The sequence below is a fragment of the Epinephelus moara genome, chromosome 6, assembly GCF_006386435.1.
Source record: "Epinephelus moara isolate mb chromosome 6, YSFRI_EMoa_1.0, whole genome shotgun sequence".
NCBI lineage: Eukaryota > Metazoa > Chordata > Actinopteri > Perciformes > Serranidae > Epinephelus > Epinephelus moara.
Window position 1 is genome coordinate 25,622,594 of NC_065511.1, and position 18,969 is coordinate 25,641,562.

General features: G+C 40.3%; 2 protein-coding genes and 1 long non-coding RNA gene across 16 annotated transcripts in view; 2 read left to right on the forward strand and 1 right to left on the reverse strand.

The window, feature by feature from the left end:
* The window catches only part of LOC126391570 (uncharacterized), a 38,284-nt gene extending 32,291 nt beyond the window's left edge, over positions 1-5,993 (reverse strand). For 8 of the 14 annotated variants that reach the window (XM_050046424.1, XM_050046425.1, XM_050046434.1 and 5 more), the window contains exon 1: positions 5,838-5,962. In XM_050046424.1, coding sequence (XP_049902381.1) covers position 5,838 — 1 coding nt within the window. In that variant the 5' untranslated portion in view covers positions 5,839-5,962. Of the gene's footprint in view, positions 1-5,833 lie in introns of all 14 variants that reach the window. The other 6 variants (XM_050046433.1, XM_050046431.1, XM_050046426.1 and 3 more) reach the window with 5 other exon arrangements.
* Positions 1-18,969, forward strand: part of LOC126391588 (uncharacterized) — a 256,397-nt gene that overhangs the window by 59,649 nt on the left and 177,779 nt on the right. The window lies entirely within an intron of this gene.
* Positions 15,056-18,914, forward strand: LOC126391573 (potassium channel subfamily K member 5-like). Its single transcript, XM_050046440.1, has 5 exons — positions 15,056-15,328; positions 16,000-16,111; positions 17,581-17,747; positions 17,843-18,011; positions 18,127-18,914. Exons 1-5 carry the CDS (start codon positions 15,143-15,145, stop codon positions 18,846-18,848), a joined length of 1,356 nt encoding a protein of 451 aa, XP_049902397.1. The 5' UTR covers positions 15,056-15,142; the 3' UTR covers positions 18,849-18,914.

Consider the following 18,969-nt stretch of genomic DNA (forward strand, 5'->3'; position numbering starts at 1 on the left):
CAGTATGCATGCTCCATTATTCTCACTTATAGCTGATGGTCTAATCAAGAGCAATTTACCATGTGCAAACAATAAGTAATTTAAATAGCCACTTTAAGTTATTGTTATTTGCATGAATGAGACTTATTCCATAAAACATGAAGCCAACTGCCACCCACAGATTAGACTCCAGCTCAAACACACATGCTTACACACACATACACAAACACCACTTCACCACACAATAGCCTTCCTTGTTGAAGAGTGTCTGTGTGTCTGCATGGAGTTCTGTGGGCGAGCTCACAACGCTGCCTATCGCAGACTCATTAAATCTCATTGACACAAAGGAGGCATTCTGCTCGGGAGCTGCATATGAGCACCGCTTGGATCATCCTCCTCGCCAAGCATGCCTGGCTCTCCATTTCACACACACCCTCCCTCCCACCCACCCTGCACAGGTCATCTGAGGCAGTAAATGGTCAATCAATCGGGCAGTGCTGTAAATCAATGAGCAGGACTGCTTTATCAGTATCTGCCTTGAAAATACTGTAGATAGAAGCAAAAATGTTACCTCCTGTCCTTTTCAACCTGATTGTACAGTAACTATAGAAGATACCACGACTGTTATATAATATTTAACACAGCAAGGTTGGGATGTGCGTGATTAGTCAACTAGTTGGTTAAATGTTGCTACCCTCGCTAGTCAGCTGGTCGGTTGAAATAATTAATAATATTAATTTTTCTTTACTGACTTATTTCGTTTTTTACGATAGACAGGCTGTTTGCTATGCGAGATCGTTAACTCAACGAGTGCAATTTCATGGCCATGAATTACACATCTATGAGGCCCTATTATAATCAAATTCAGGATATGGTTTTTACGTGAGAACAGAGAGACGGAGTTGCTCATATTCCTCGTATAATTCCTGGTTTCTTTCAGAGTACTCCACCTAGCATATTCGGGTTTCTCATAAATGGAATATAATGTTTATATGCTCAAATACATGAAAAAAGACACTCCAAAAACCCAATTATAAACAGGTTATTCATGTCCATGTAAAATCACCCAATGAAAATGCCATTGTAATAATCAGGCATGTTTCCTAAATATTCATTTTCCTAAATAATTTTTATTCAATAAATGTTATTCTCAAACTTATAATAACTTATAATGTGCAATATTCCTAATAAACGGTGCAAAGAGCTACACATTTCATCGCATTTAAAACACAATTTGGGACTTGAAACATGTGATTAACGATTTCAAAAGGCTCTTATAATCGACACAATCTTTTTTCAGATAATGTTTTATCTTATAGATAAAATTACGCTCAACTTTGACCATTTCCTAAGTTTTCTTACTTTTACACTAGTCGACTAGTTTAAGTTTAAACTTACGTCTAAACGTCAGGAAAATTTGCTGTTGAGAACATCCCTAGTACATGTACACTTGCCTATGCAATGATGTGATTCATAGTCACAGCACAAGGTCCCTGGAGTTTAATGCACATGACTTTGATTCACTAGTTTGGCAGCAGGAGGACAGATCTGGTATAATTAGAAACTTCTAACCAGCTGACTGAATCACACAACTGACTGAAATACACTGCAGGTATTATGCAATCACGCTACCCCTCTCCTAAGTGAGACATATCAGACAGTTACACAGGCTCACATCACAATCGATGTTTGTCTTCAATGAGACTGATTCACATCCTGTCTGTACCAGGCATTGTCTAATTGCTGACCGATGCGGCTGTGTTTGTCTTTTCCATATGTAGTTCAAGTCGCACCCTGCCTCGTATGGAGTGGGGGGAGGGGGAATGCTAGACAGGCAAACCGGCAGGCAGCCCAATCTTCCAGATGTACAGGGCTGTCCCAAAGGGTGCAGCCTGGCCCTCCATACCATACACTTCCCACTGGCACTACAGGACAGCAGGAGGGGAGGAGGGGGTACGCACACAGACCAAATCCTCTTTAGCCCTCCCATTGTTTGTGTCCAGTGACCAATAACTGTGCTGCACACTATAACTAATCCTGCCAACCCTTCCCCCCACAAGACCCCCCATAGGCCTATTCCCTAGGTCACCACACACAAACACACACACTCACATACGCACACACCGGTATGCATCAATGCTCACGGGCTCCTCTGGGTCTTTTAATGCTCTGTCATCTCAATTATGATTGTCAGGACACAGACATGCTCCTAATGGACCAGCTGAGCTTGTGTCTGCTGCCTCCTCCATTTTGTGTTGCCTATCTAACATCTCTGCTATCAGCCAGCTGAGCAGGACTAACCTGCATCATGACCAATTGAGATAGCGGCAGCCACACCGCGGGATCTCTAAAAAGCAGCATCAATCTCTCATAATATGAGGCAGATTTCTTTTATGGTGTGGGTGAAATATTGCTGTACTGTAGAAGAAAAAAGTCTGCCCTCGATCCTACATAATTAGTGCCTCTAATGAGCTAAATTATAGATGAAGTAGGCCACCCTCCAGCAAGAGAGAGCTCTCAAAGAGCTGCTGGATCAGGTGCAAATGCCAGGGATGGAGTTCAATCAGGATTTGATTTAGAGTTTCTGTGACTCTGAATTGAGTTTAATGCTCCCACAGGATGATGATGTGAGATTTGATTGGACTCGGTGAATTTTACTTAACGTTAAAGTCACATTTTACTTGACCTTAGGATATTTAAGGAGAGGAAATGGTTTGCATTTTGTGGAAATTCATTACTCCCCATGCTTAAACAGTGTGAGCTCCAATTTTATTAATAGTCCTAATTAAAATTATGCAAAACAGTTTGAATCGATGCTAACCAGATGATTTAACTGCGACTGCTAATTGGTGATTACTCCTAGTCTCCAGTTTAATAAGACATTTTCCAGAATTTGTGGATATGTGGTATTATTTGCCAGTGATGCTGCAGTGCTGCTGCTGTGTGCTGCGTGTTACTGTGTGTGTGTGTGTGTGTGTGTGATGAAACAAGACAAGAGGGCTGAATGGGGAAGAGCTTGCAGAGGAGGAGGAGGAGGTATAGTATATAAATAGCTACATGTGCTCAGGATGCAGGGACTCATTAGCCTTTACAGACAAGCTCATATCTATTTCTGTTCACAGTGTACACGCATATGCACATGTGCATACATGTGTGCACTGTCGCAAATGCACACGCGACTACATATAACATTGTCTTTGAGACTGAGGAGAAAGATTTTGTTTGTTTTGAGTGAATTCGCCAAACACTGGTCACTGATTGACGAGTAACATGAGCTGTACAGTAACATTACACTGTAGGAATACTAGGACAAAAAGAAAGCATGTTTCCTGGGTACTGAGAGTAGGCTTAAGGAATTAGAAGGAGTTTAGAGTTAATCATCCCCCAAGTGACCAAGTCAGATTATCTCCATCTATCTACCTGCCTACAGTATCTATCTCGCTCAGTATCAAACTGTCCCCCTCCACTCTGATTCTCTGTCTCTCTCTCGACTGTCTCTCTGGTCTGCCTCTCTGGGTGTGCGTGCATCCGAGTGTGTGGGAGAGAGGGAAGAGCTGGCAGAATCACAGTGGCGATCAGCTGTGCTGATTCATGGTTTTATGTGGGGCCCCGCCTACCTGGCTGAAAATCAACAGAAATGAACTGAAAGCCAAGATATCAGTCCTCTGGCCACATGGTGGCTCCTATTAACCTCTGCAAGTAAACACAGGCACACATGCCAACATACACGCTAACACGTGCCTGGATAAACTATTCATATGTTCAGATCATGCAAACCTGCCCAGCAACATCATGAATACACACAGAAATATCTTTAAGTCACTGTAGCATACACATGTACTTTTATTAAATGATAGTGCTTTCAAGAGAACAGAGACATATGTAGAGTGACAAAAAATGTGCTCAAACTTTGAATGAAGCGCTGTAATCATGGATTCTGAGACACCACATCTCCTGTGTGTGCTGGGTGATCCTCAACAAAAAGGTACTGAGCTACAAAAAGGTTTATTTTAGTCAAGTCCTCTGTGTAAACCTATCCCAAACCCAACTCTTCACTGATCAATACACACAGATGGTCTGTCAGCCTGATGCTGTAACATGAACCGACATGGGAAAAGAATGAAGTGGCTTGATTGATTTACTGCGGTTGCCCTGAAAGCAATTCTGAATCCATCTCCAACATCGCTTCAGCCAAAGCCCACTGAAGGAACAGCAGATGTGTACATTAATGCACATTATGAGGGAAGTGTTCTTTTGTATGTTCGACACACACAAAATCCAGATCAGAGTCTTTGTAGCAGAAAATATTAAAGGATTTAAAATAAGTACTATCCTGTAAACTCAATGTATTATATTCCAGTAAAGTAATCCTGCAATTTTATCGCAATGTGATTTTAGAAGAATTTTGTAAATATTATATTCACTTTAACACGTTCTTTAAGCTAAGCAAACTGACTCCCTCATTCATGAGGAGAAGAGCAAATGACTCTGTACTGTATGTGGAGTCTGTTCCCTGTTCGGTAATGCACACACAACAGAGTAGTAGTCTAACTGCACGAATGCATCATAACTCCCAAAAGAGGATTAACACCAGCAAGCTCTTCTGGGACCTCGGTGACCTCGCTCTCGCACAGCAGAGCCAAAAACATCCTTCAGCATCACTTCAGCAGCTCTGTGTTCACAACACTGCTGATTCAGCAGGGCAGTGGACCCCGGGCACCCGGGTCTTATCTCTGCCGTTTTTTAACCTCTGTGTTTACCTCTGTTGCACTTGCCGGTGCTCCCGCATTAGTGCTGCCTCTGTCTTTCCCCTCATCCTCCCTACGTCATATCTGCAGCGCTTCATAAAAGATTATCTGACTATATATATCCAGCGGTATCATCAATGGAGATGAGGCTTATTGGATGAGTTTCTCTTAAGTGTATAGGCGTGTACATACACACAAACACACACATTAACATATGCCGCCCTCCAGCGAAGATGGATATTTTTAACCCGTACCCTCCTCTTGGGGTAAAAGCAAGTCATGTGAAGTGGAAATCCAAAAGCAAAGCCATCTCTGAAAACAGCATGAAAAAACAACAACAACTGAGGAGACACGTTCTTGGAAAATAGCTGTAACACACCTCACAGAGGAGCCTGACATGAAGTACATCATGTGGAACAATAACTGCTTAACATATGAATGAGTTAGGGGATGAAATATGGCAATCACTTCATCTTTAGGCAGTTAATTTCTCCTATACATCATATATTATCACCTAATGTTACATTATCACTGATTTTCAGACATTTATATTGTACAGAACATATTTGTTTTTCCTATTTAGTCATCATTTATTAACACGATTCATTAGAAATTTTGGTAGTTTATAATATAGCCTGACACACACATATTTAATACATAAATAAACAATTTAGTGTGAGTTTCCTTTAACACACAAGCTGTGCGCCCTCTTTTAGCACCCTCATGCCCATTCATTTTTACAAAAACAACTCGCACATGCAGAGAAAACACATCGCAGCCTCCGCTGATACGGAGCACTTGTTATTTATGGGGATGTTGTAAGACAGCTACTGGGGTATTTTAATTGCGCGATGTACGGGCTATATAATTTAAATCGCTTCAACAAACCATGGTTTAAACATCGCATGTTACCACAGCCTTACACGACTTCAATTTCCAACTTTTTCCCAATGAAAGCGCACAAACAGTTGCGTGCCGTATCGGGCCAAAGTGCCAGGGTATTTAAACAATCTGTGTATGAAAATGGCGCCGAATGTACAACAAAACAAATAAACATTAACTCATCCCCACCGCCCGAGCAGCTTGAATGTTAAATTTGGGCTTACCTACTCTTGGATTAGCATCGATGGGAAAGCAAACAGCACAAAATCCGACAAAATCCTATATTCCGCACGTTCAGAGGAGAAACAATGTTGCGGAGCGACACATGCTTTGTTGTGCTGAAGGTGTCCGATGCTCGTAAAGGGGTGGAGTCTCGCACTGAGGCTTGGACTTGAGTTGACCAACTGAGCACCAAGCCGCACGCCTCACAACCGCATGCCGAGGTGGAGGAGATGGACGCAAGTTTCATATTCTACTTGCTTCATATAAGGCTGTGGTAAAGTGTGAGGATGCTGCAGCAGTGTAACACTAAAATAAGTGTTTAAATCTGCATATATTTACTTGTATCTTTAAAATAATGTCTTTGCATTCTCAACCCATCACTATGTTGGCACAACAAATTAAGCCTTCATCCAAAAATCCCAAACAGCCGAGCCAAAGGGTGCAATCATTAACACAGTACAATGTCCAGAAACAGGAGGGAAGCAGAGAGGCAACAGGACCACTCCTCAGAGTCCTGCCCCGTCTATTCAGGCACCAACGTGGTGCATTCATGTGCACAGTGTGAGGCTGTCAGGACTACAGCCCTCACACAAATGGTGAGGTACTAACAGAGGGATGGTTTCAAATTCAGTGTGAAAAGCTGCAATGTCCAACACCAGACCCACCATCAGCTTCACCCTCCACCTTATGTACAAAATTCAAAAACAAACCAGCACACACATGTGCATCCGCTCATGTGTACACACATACACACTAACTCTTTATGGACTCCGGCATGGTCCCCACCCATCTGCCTGACCCCATTAGGGCCATACGGCTCATAGGCAAAAGGGGGGGAAGTAAAGAGGTTCATTATTCTCAGAGCTACCCGGGGTAAGGCACCATCACCTTTGTCTCACAGAGGAAAGTTCGTGTGGCATGCACAGCACCATCACATCATTTCTGGGCAATTTGTTTAAAAATTTAAAAGTCTTACCAAATCTGTAAATCTTGTCATGAAGTCCAAAAGAGGTAGCAAGACGCAAGGGAGAAAAGGTCTCTCTTGCACGGTAACAGTCGTGTTTCCTTCTTTAGACTTTGATCACTGACACAGTGATGACACACAAGCAGTACAAAAACCAGTGGTGTTAAACATTAACCGTAGCACGGCGCATTAACTGGGACAATCCAATGAATCCGAGCTGGGTTCAAACAGAAAGCGAGTACTTTTGGATGCAGCTCATTTGTGTTTCCTCTGCTTGAGTTTGGGATGGAGTGAGGAAGTCAGAGAGGAAACAGAAGAAGAGCGAGGGAGAGAAACAAAGACTGCATGAACTACTCGCGTTGCCTTCAGTTGCTTAGGAACCCCTGCCCTGCCCTGTGCCTACTGCAAGGAGCAGGTGTTGAGCTGGACCCAGGAGAGGGAGGAGAGACACAACGGAGAGGGGAGGAGAAGAGGAGCAGCACTCACAGACCCACAGTCCCTCGAGACAGTGACAGACTGGAACCACAGACTCTGAGACGACACACTCGCACAGTAGACACACCCAAAAACACTGACGCACACTTTCTGTCCCCCCCCCCCCCCCCCCCCCCTTCCTCATTTGTTCAAAAGCACGGGCAGACACGCACATGCGATGGAGCAGTGCATTACTCCAGCTGAGTGCATGGGAGGTTATATTTGTTTGGAACATCTTTATCCCTCTCTGGCTCCATCACTCAGTGATTACATAATGTCCCATACCCCTTCCACCGTATTCATCTCTCGTTGACTTTTAATACTGCATCTGGGTAAGCATCTCACACATACACACATACACACACACACACACACACACACACACACTGCACTGCCTTCCCTCCCGTATCTTATGTAAAACAACTTGTGCAGCTTTGAAATTGCTTTAAATATGAATTCTGAGTGCATGTGATGGAGGCATGGTTGCAGGGGTTTTATTTGTGCTCTGGATCTGAGCTCTCAAGAGCACTAACGGGATTGATGGTAACAGCGCATCAATATTCATAGTGCACCATTATGTTATGAAGAATTCATGAACCAGGAATGTTCCGTGTTCCTGCTCCTTCCCGCCGGCAGACATGTTGCCCAGCCTCCTTGTTTTGGGCCAAGTTTCAGTTCTCACCTTCGTGCACACTTCAGGGAATCTACATTTCACAACATGTTTGCTTCTTCCTGACTCTTCAAAGAGAACAGTCAAAACATTATATTGTAGATTAAGTCTATCCAGTGCTACTACAGAGAATAGGGCAGGACAGCTATCCAAAAAATATGAGCCATGGATTTTCTGCAGCTACTAAAACTGCCATAAACATTTGCATCCAGGGACAATGCAAACTGGAATGGAAACGCTTATATTAATATGCATGTGCCTGGATGTCATCGGAGATCTCTTAAAAAGACACTCGCACCAGGCCCTGAGGCTCAGAGTGCGCTGAACAGATTGTGGCGGACATTCTAGGCCACCTAAGTACATGTTACATTGTGTTTGATCATCTCATGCGACTGTACAATGGCCATGTTTTCTTAGTTTACACTGCCCCCTGGTGGAGAGACGGAAACTTTTCACAAGTATGTTGCTGACCTGGCTCAACAGAGACTAGTCTGCAAAAAACAAAACAAAACAAAAAAAAAACTGGCTAAATGTTAATTTCTTTAAAATCCTTTGCATGTATTAAAATTGCACTGTAATTAAAATTCTTACATCTCCTCTACACTGACACTTTGCTGATACACTGCAATCTGGGTGAGTCTGAAAATAAGAACACGTCATGGTGAAAGATCAAATTACTAGTTAAACATTAATTATTTGTTGTGCGTGTGAGAGGGAATCCCCGCCAATACTACTCTATGTTAATAGAGCGCTGTAAGGCCTACTGGGAGCATGTGTTCACGAGAGATAAAGACGTGTTTGCGTCCAGATGCCTCAGGGTGACACGGTCAGACTACCCCTCCCAAAACTAGTTTGGTGTGGGGCATCAGCAGGTCAGCGACAGCAGTGTGCCATAATTTCAGCTACTATTCTCTATTCTCCAGATCTGTTTGATGCCGAACATTAAAAAGGCTGTCATGCATTTTTATGACTCATTTATAAAATAATGATAATAAAATAAAGTACTAGCTTTTTCTGGGATATGGAGAGATAGTCATGGGTGAGAAATAGTGGTCACTTCTCCTACGCAAGCAAACAGAGAATCATGGTAGAAAAAAAAGCATTTAAAAGATAAAGAGGCAGTCTGCACTCAGATCCCAGGAGGAACGGCATGTTGGATAGAAATAATCAAGAATTAATATTTATTAGGTTCTATAAAGACTGATGGCTTCATAGAATGGTTGCATAAATATAAATGAAATGCCTGGCTTCAGCTGAGAGCAGGACTGTTTAATTATAATTATAAGTCATATTCTAGAAGATTGAGGGGGGCTCATTTAAATATATATTTGATGAGGTAAAGTCATTCTTATTGTGAGTGTAATGGGTGCAAAACATCACTGCAATAGCCTACAAACAAGCCTGATATGCAATGGGATCATTACTAAAACAGCTCCTTTGTTACACTAGGGCTGCCACGATTACGACTAATCGATGACAAATCAACTATTAAAATAATCAGTGACTATTTTAGTAGTCGACTAATCGGTTTGAGTCATCTTTCATAGTAGCCCAAAATGCTCTTATTGCAGCTTCTTATGTTCAAATATTGGCAGCTTTACACACTCTCCCATGACGGTGAACTAAAACCCTTTGCTGTGAGTACAAAACAAGACATTAGATGACATAATTTTGGGGTTTGGGAGAGACAGGCCGACATTTTTCAACATTTTAACACATTTTTCGATAAAATGATGAGTCGACTAATCGAAGAAATAATCGACAGATTAGTTGACAATGAAAATAATCGTTAGTTGCAGCCCTATTGTGCACTTTTTGCAAACAAATTAAAAAGTAATTGTTACTCACATACATGCAGGAGGTCATCGTAGATGGCAAGGACAATCCCAGACCAGGTCAGAGAGACGGAGAGAGGGAAAAGAGTGTGTCAGTTCATGAAAATACAAAATTTATGTACAATAGTTTATACAATTATCTCAAATAAATGACAGAACATAATCAATGGGATGTAAAGTGCTCAGGTGAACCTCTACTTTGCATAATAAATCAGGCTACCTAATAAAAAAATGCACACACAGCTGATGGGCCAGAATATTAACACTAATAGCATTTAAAAGTGTAGCATGTAGTGCTAGCATCCTTTGATAAGAGGTAGCTAACCATGTTATAGTTGACCTTTATCAGATGCTAAAGTCAAAAATAACTTCCCTCTAAATTTCTACGTCTGTTATCAGCATAATAAACATACCAATATAGTTGACATAGGATAACCTACCTGTTTAGCTTTGACTGTTGTGTTGTTTATGATAAATAAGATCGGTATCTTTGCTTTATAAAGTATTTAAAGGCCCATTGCCTCTGGGTAAGTGAAGGCAACATCTTAAGAAACCTTGAAACCCTGGAGGACATTTATGACTATTATAATCATAAACTCGACAGACTACAGTAGCTAGGTGTCCTGTTTGTTATTCCCCAGGTAGGCTAGCAGCACAAACATGCCTGACCTCGTCGTGTTTGACTTAATCCCTCTAAATACAGAGCGGTGAACTCTCCACGAACCGCCGCCGCCGCCGTCGCGAGGAGACGGGAAATGAAGAAGGTCGCGGGACAAGGTGTGTAAATGTAAATAGGACAGCAGCAGCAGCGTGTGAGCGGGCCGAGTCATACCTGAGCACACTGGTGTCTCCTCCTGCCTGTTTCCTCCACCGTCACTTTGTTGCCATAATTCCGGTGTTTCCTCTCGGAACAAGTTGGAGACTATCGGTTAGGTTTCCACGGAGAGGCGGTGTCGCAGTTACAATGACGAAGCACTAAGTAGTGATGGGTGGAGATCAGAGGTGGGTGCGTTACTAAAAAACTAGAGGTGGACGGAGTGAAGAAGCAAATACTGTGTTACACGTTAAAGTCCAGCATGCAGACATTTACTATAGTAGTTAGAAAGTGTCAGCAGCAAAATGTATTTACAGTAGGCGTCACCTGACTGTTTATTATATCCTGCTTTTATTTTCACTGTACTCAGGTGCAATTACACTATGTGCCAAACTCTGCAATTTCTATAGCCTACTTACAGCGTTCATGAGGCTGTCAATTTATTATATTTTGCTTTTTTACTGTTTACTTATTATATTACTCTGTGTTTTTTTTACTGTTTACTTATTATATTGCTCTGTTTTATTTTACTGTTTACTTATTATATTACTCTGTGTTTTATTTTACTGTTTACTTATTATATTGCTCTGTTTTGTAATTTATTTTACTGTTTACTTATTATATTGCTGTTTTTAACTGTTTAAATGTTATATTGCCCTGCGTTTTGTACTGTTAACTTATTATATTGCTCTGTGATTTGTTTTTTACTGTTTACTTATTATATTACTCTGTGTTTTATTTTTACTGTTTACTTATTATATTGATCGGTTTTGTAATATATTTTACTGTTTACTTATTATATTGCTGTTTTTAACTGTTTAAATGTTATATTGCTCTGTGTTCATTTACTGTGCACTTACTACTTGCTGTTTTTTTTACTGCTCACTTATTATACTTTTTTAAAAACTTTTTACTAAATTATATTGCTGTTTTTTTTACTGTTTCTTGTTATATTGCTGTTTCTTTTATTTTTTATTGTTTACTTGCTCTGTGTTATTTACTGTGTACTTATTATTTGCTGTTTTTTTACTGCTCACTTATTATATTACTCTGTGTTTTTTTTACTTTTTACTTATATTGCTCTGTTTTTTACTGTTTCCTTATGATACCGCCTTGCATTTTTACTGTTAAGCCTAATTATTAGACGGACCTGTATTTTTATTTATTTCTTTGTTTATTGATGTGTACTTATATTGCCCTTTGTTTTTTATTGTTTACTCTTATATTTCTCTGTGTTTTCTAGTGTTTGCTTATTATATTGCTCTGTATTTTTCACTGTTAGGCTAATTATTACACTGACTTTTTTATTTTACCGATTTGTACTTATTATATTGCTATGTGGGTTTAAGGCATATCTTATATTCTCTTTTCTTTTCTTAAAATTCAAAGTACTCATTATGCAGAGTGGTCCATTTCATAATAATGTATAAGTGGCTTATAATCAGTATTGCATTAATGTGTACATCCCTTTAATGGTGCAGCTGGTAAAGGTAGAGCTGATTTTAACTACTTAATATATGCTAACCTACTGTTGGGTAGTTCAATCTATAGTAATAGCTGACATCATCATTTAAGAGTTGATTGTATTTTGTGTTTATAATCTGAATCCACACAGGAGCAAGAAAGTAAATCTTTGAAATTAATGTAGTGGAGTCAAGGCACACTTGACAGTAAAAGTATAAAGCAGCAAAAAGTAGAATTGGAATTACTCGTGTTAATGTAGGCCTACCTCAAAACTGTACTTAAGTACAATCATGGATGGATTACTGAATGGGTCTACTGGGCATAGGCCCTATAGGCCAAAGTGTCAGGGGCCCACCTGGCCTTCACCTGCAAAATGTCACTCACACTGACCAGAAGAGACTCAAAATGATTACAAAGAGATTCAATGAAACTGCATAGAGACACAAAGCCACAAAAATATTCATAACAACAACAAAAAAAGAGGCAACACCACCACAAAGTCTGTGTGTCTTGCTCCTGTGTAGGAAAGGTGGTGGTGCCTTTTGCATATCTGTGCCCAGGGGCCGTCTCATAATCCGCCCATGAGTACAGTACTGGAGTAAACGTACTTACTATCCACCACTGTTAAAAACCTCACAGATTACTCGCTACTTGTTATTTTAAAGACAAATGACATACTGGCAGTCTCTTATGAAGCAATATACAACATGACTTATCCTTACACAAGCCAATATATATATTCTGTTCACCAAAGGTGAGTAAGGTACTGTATGGTTCCTGCAGCACAGTGTTGTGTTTGGGTGAAGTAATCCAAAATGCCTCTACACAGATGGAGCTGCACTTAAGGGAGCATTAACAGAACAGTGTTCACTTTCACACAAAGCATTCCTTAACAAAATGTCCCCTTAGTGCAGAACAGGTGCAGCTCTCCTGCTGTATGTGTTTACCTGCGTAGTTTCAGTATGAGGGTCTGGGTATCAGAGGAATGTGTGGTTAGAGATTAAGCCTCTCTTCAACCACTGCCAACTTTGTGTGTGAGTCCTAAAGTAAACTTTCACAGGCAGTCTGATATCAGCAAAATCACATGTGGAGTCATGATATTCCACACGGGGGCGCTGTTGTGCATGTGTGGAGGTTGAGTTGGAGACATCTGTTATTTATTTTTAGGGAACATTTTGCAACACAGTAGACATATTTCTACAGTCAACAAGCAACAAAACACAACCTAATTAACTAATTACTGTAACAAGTAGTTACTGAATGAAAAAGAACCAAGGATTGATATATTTGTTTTAGGCCTATTGGTTTGTTCTTAGTTGATCGCCTTCTTCATGTTCTCAGGTGTCATGTAGCCTAAGGAGTAAGTGACTAATCATTACTTTCTTTTAGTTTCCATTTTTGTGGCCGTGTAAAATAAAGTATCCTTAAAGACCCTGTCTTCTAAAAAAATATATATTTTGCTTTTGGTTACTTCACTTGAATGTTGGACATAGGATAAATTGGAAACATATGCATATTTATAGATAAGAGGGGAGTAAAGGAGCAATTTACAGGTCCAGTGCGTAGGATTTAGTGACATCTAGTGGTGACTTTGCACAATGGAAACTTCTCCTGTATGCCAAGCATGTAGAAGAATACGGTGGCCACTGTGTAAACACGAAAACGTGAATGGCCCTATCTCGAGCCAGGGTTTGGTTTGTCCATTCTGGGCTACTAAAGTGGCAGCCTCGGTGGAAGAGGACCCGCTCTGTGTGTAGATATAAACAGCTAATTCTAAGAAAACACGACGATTCTTATTTTAATTATAAACAAATGAAAGCATAGTTACGAATATTATACACCACTTCTACCAATAGAGGCCGCTAAATCCTACACACTGGACCTTTAAATTTTTTTTTTTTAACTTTTTTTGGTGTGGAAAATCTATATTAGACACAAGCGATTATTCCAAAAAGAGTATTTATTTTTTATTTATTTATTTTTTTTACATGTTTACATATTACATAATCTTTAAATTCATGGTGGCCTTAGCATAACTTTCCACTTGTGTGTCCCCTCAAGCAAAGTATACACAAATCCCAGCTATAGCTCCATTTGATTACCCTTGGATATCTCCTTTAAAAGAAGTGTGAATTCCCAGAAGGTGCAACACGCCTCTGCCTGGCAGCTGCCACAGCTGGAACATCTGTCTCAGTGTTACCTCAAAACACAGAGGCCAGTGTTGGCGCTTTCCCAGTGGGTTAGTCGAATATATCTGGCCTTAAAGGTGTACATTTAGTAGCCTATTGTACTTTCGTAAAGTTGGAGGACTCAAGAGATCCAAGATATCCTGAATCAGATAGACAGATAGACGGATAGATAGATAGATAGATAGATAGATAGATAGATAGATAGATAGATAGATAGATAGACCCCAAAATATTTCCTTTCAGCTTTCACAGTGTGTTCTCACACTTGAGGAAAACACCTCTTATCCTTTATCGTGCTGAGCAGCAAGGATCCACCCAGCTGTGTGTTGAACATAACTCCAACCTTCTGGATGAAGATAAGAGCAACTGTCATCACCAACACACAGCAGCACAGCACAAACACACGCATAATACCACTGTGTGAAACTTGGCCAGCTGAAGACAACCCCTGTTGAATGTTGCCATAATAGTTTCCTGCAGGTATTCTGCTACCAAGTGGAGAAATCATATATACACAGATGAACCTATAGGCCTGTTAATTCTACATTGAAAATGAGACAAAGATATGTCAGACAATAAAGACATAAAGACAATTTAATGTCATTTGTGTGAAGACAGAATAAAACCGTATAGAGTATTTTCATAATTTTGTGAGACTATAAGTGTGTTTTTGTTTTCCCCCTAAGTTTATTATCAAAATGATCATTTATAGCCTAATTTAAGTTTAATTACTGACCTGTGTGAACAATGGAGCTGAGATCAGTCCCCAGTGAGAGCAGCGCAATGCTCCCCCATTATGTTTCACCAGGAAGACAGCAGAGCGGGTGGAATAGCGACAGACCTCACAGGGAATAAGAGCTGCTGAACTCGCCGACTCAAAGACTGAAGTTATGAGTTTAATATGGCTGATAAGGGTCCGTTTTTAACGTCATGTATTATTTTCTATTTGTCGATCGGGGCCGCGATATTCCAGATTCTCGAGGAGCCAAACTGGAAATCAGCCAGAGAGGAATATATCCTACAGAAGGAAAGGATTTTGAGGAACTATGGCTGCTTGACAAAAGAAAGTCTGGATGAGATTATACAGGTATGGATCTGTTTGGAGATGTGTGACAGACATAAAAAAAAAATCTGTAAGAGAGACGTTTTCTGTTTACCATAAAGAAGGTGAGTTTCACCAGCTTTCTGTGCGTAATTTTGGGTGATTGACCAACTAACTCAGCTCCCATCAACTCTCCTAAAGCTATAATATAAAAGTAATTAAGTCAAACAGCTCTTTATTACACCGTGTTTCTATAGACAAAGTATATTAGAGCACAGACATTGTGAAAAAAGGGAAGCTTGTCGCCTTTACACGTCAGGACGCACAGAACCTGTTTTTCCTGATTGGGAATCAACAACCATCAATCTGGCTGAAGCAGATCAGGTGACAAGGAAACAGCAAAAATCTTTTTCTGTCCATTTAATCACGCATGTTCCCATGAAAGTTGTGAGCATTCATGGTTGTACCAGCACATGGAGGAGTGCTGAGCGTGAAGGTGCATGTCTCAGTGCTACACCTCAAATATTTGAATGTTTGCGCAAGGTGTGTCCGCGTTAATGGCTGCGCGAGTTTCACTGTTGACAAAAGTTTAAAATCAGCCACAATGAAGGTTTTTCAATGAGTTTGTTACCGGTGTTGTAAAGGGGAGGGTAGTAGCGGAAGTGACAGTAGTTTATGAATGGGTTTTTATTGAGGCTTTGTGTTTACTCGGCCAGGTTGTGTCAGATGCTGCGGGCCAAGGTGTGACCATCACCGGGGAGAAACATCTCAACACGTGGGACTGGGGGAACTCTGTCATCTTTGCCGCCACTATTGTCACCACTATAGGTTTGTATCGCTTCTACAGTGTTTGGCACCAATATAACCATCATATAATAGGCTAATAACATTATATAATGTTAGCTGATTCCACTCACTACTTATTTGCTACCAGCCATAAGTGGTGGAAGGTAACTAAGTGCAGTTTTGAGGTAGGCTACTTTGATTTACATGAGTATTTCTATTACTCCACTACATGTCAGATGGAAATATTTTACTTTCTACTCCACTACATATATCGTACAGCTATATAGATTAAGATTTAACAAACAAAACACATGATCAATAGTGTGTTTTAGATTAAACTAACAATATGTGAAGGAGTTTAAATGAGCTCCACCTCCACCAGCTGTAACATTAAAATGCTGCTCAGGTGTTAAAGCATCAGTGATAGTATTTAAATCATATGATATGTATAATATGATTGACACGATATCAGATTTTATTACATCTTATTACATTATTTATCATGGCCAAGAGTTCACAATAATGATATTATTGTGATATCTATAGAAATTTGAAATAAATACTGCTCTCAGTCAAATCTTTAACCTTGATTATTGTGCTTTTTGTCCCCCCCCCCCCCTCAAAATTGGAGTGTAGTGAGGTGGAGAGAGAAGTCTGTAACCATAACTCTTCAAAAGTGTACACTTATGGATATCAAAAAGGCAACCAGATGGTGTTGGGGGAATGAGACAAAGCCAGAGTCGAAAGAAATATAATGTGTAATATGAACATGATATCAATATTACATTTTAAAATATCACAGTGATCGTCAACATCAGTATATTGCATCACTCCTAATATCTGATAATGTAACTCTCTGAAAGGGACCAGTCTGTCCAAGTACTTTTACTTAAATACTTTATGTACATTTTGCTGTTACTACTTTTGCACTTTTATGAAATCTTAAATATAGTATTGTTACTTGTAAGAGAGTATTTTCACAGAGCAGTATGGATACTTTTGCTTTAGTAAACGATATGAGTACTTCTTCCACCTCTGTTAGCCAATTCATGAATTCATTTTGCAAAGACAAAAAGACAGAAAAAACTCAATGCCGCTTTGTAATAGGATAATGTTTTGTCACATTGATTATTAAGACAAAAACAACTTTTGCCAGCTTTTGAAATCATCTGACGATTGATTAAAAATTGCAAAACCCACACCCCTAATTAATGAGTTACTGTCATTAATAAGTGCAGGTTTGATGGCTTACAATGGTAAAATATACTGTATGTGTTTTTCAAAAGAACAAAAAAATATTCTGCAGTTGCAAAGATGGAGCAGTGCACTGGAGAGGTGTTCCTGCAATATTAATACCTAAGCAAGTTAACAAGATAAAGCCTGTAACACTACAGGATGATACAGTGTCCATCTTTTCAACCTTGCAGACTTTATTTTCCATTAATAAAGGACTAATACATGACTTATTATTATTATTTCTACCTTTACAAAATATTCCTTATATTTCTCAGGTTATGGTAATGTTGCTCCGAAGACTAAAGGTGGTCGTGTGTTCTGCATCCTGTACGGTCTGTGTGGGATCCCCCTGTGTCTGGTATGGATAAGCGAGCTGGGTTCGTTCTTCGGAGACCGGGCCAAACGTTTGTCCCAGGTTATGATCCGTAAAGGCATTTCAGTGGTAAGAAACTTGCTGAAAGCTATTAGTATTTGCCTTAATGCTGTGTTTCTACTGATATTAGATAAAGATGTTCTGTATTTTCTCCCCTCTGTCAGAAAAAGGTCCAGTTAACCTGTACAGTCTTATTCCTGTTATGGGGGCTGATTGTGCACCTGGTGATCCCTCCATTTATTTTCATGTCTCTGGAGGGGTGGAGCTACTTAGAAGGCCTCTACTTCTCTTTCATCACTCTCACTACAGTTGGTTTTGGAGATTATGTGGCAGGTATGTTTGATTTATGGCATTATGTAAGTCAGTTAATCTCAGGTTAATGTTTATCTGAGGTTTTGTTAAGTCCTTTGTTATGAATGTCACATTGGTGCACTGGCTCTCATTTCAGGAGTAAATCCAAACATGGACTACCCCAGACTGTACAGAGTGTTTGCAGAGTTATGGATCTACATGGGCCTGGCCTGGCTGTCTCTGTTCTTCAGCTGGAACGTCCACATGGTGGTGAAAGCTCACAAGGTGCTAAAGAAAAGAAGACACAGGCACAGACGCTTCTACGACGAGGAACCCCCGCCGGAAGAGGAGAAGCACAGCCCAGGAATAAAGCCAGACGTCATCGACATCTTCAACTTCCTATCAGAGAAGGACGACGACGACTACGGCACTGTCATCAAGGAAATAGGAACCACAGCAAGTAGAAAGCCTGCAGACAACATAAATCGCTCCAAGAGCTGCAGTGACATCTTGGTCACTAACATCCAGACCCTGGATCGCTCGCCGCGGCACAGACGCATGATCAGCATCAGTGAAGTGTTCATGAACGCAGAGGCTATCGTGCACGAAGATGAACACAAGGTGCATCCTCTGAGTCCTCTAATAAAAGAAAGCAGCGAAGACCCTGAACCTGCAGAGTGCGTGAAGACGGACAAAGAGGAAAACAAGGACAGTCCTGAATCTGATTCAGAGACTGCGGGTATCACCTTCACTGTACCTCCTGAGAATGCTACAGAGGAGGAAAGGGTACAGCATCCTGATGGTGGTGGAGGGACTAGATTTACAATATCAAAGGTTGTAGAGGAAGATTTGTTAGTTGATAAGGATGAAAAAGGGTAAAAGATCTTCTCTAAAAGTCCTTTACTTTTACCAGAAATGTGGAAATAGTGTTATGTGAAGGAGTTTTAGATGAAAATATTATAAATACTGTAATGTATAAAAAACAAAGTGCATTTCATAA

Excerpts from the sequence above, each read along its gene's own strand:
- LOC126391573 (XM_050046440.1), top strand. The coding sequence starts at position 15,143 with ATGGCTGATAAGGGTCCGTTTTTAACGTCATGTATTATTTTCTATTTG. Across the intron at positions 17,748-17,842 it reads TCCGTAAAGGCATTTCAGTG|AAAAAGGTCCAGTTAACCTG; the intron begins GTAAGAAACTTG and ends CCCCTCTGTCAG. Across the intron at positions 18,012-18,126 it reads TTTTGGAGATTATGTGGCAG|GAGTAAATCCAAACATGGAC; the intron begins GTATGTTTGATT and ends CTCTCATTTCAG.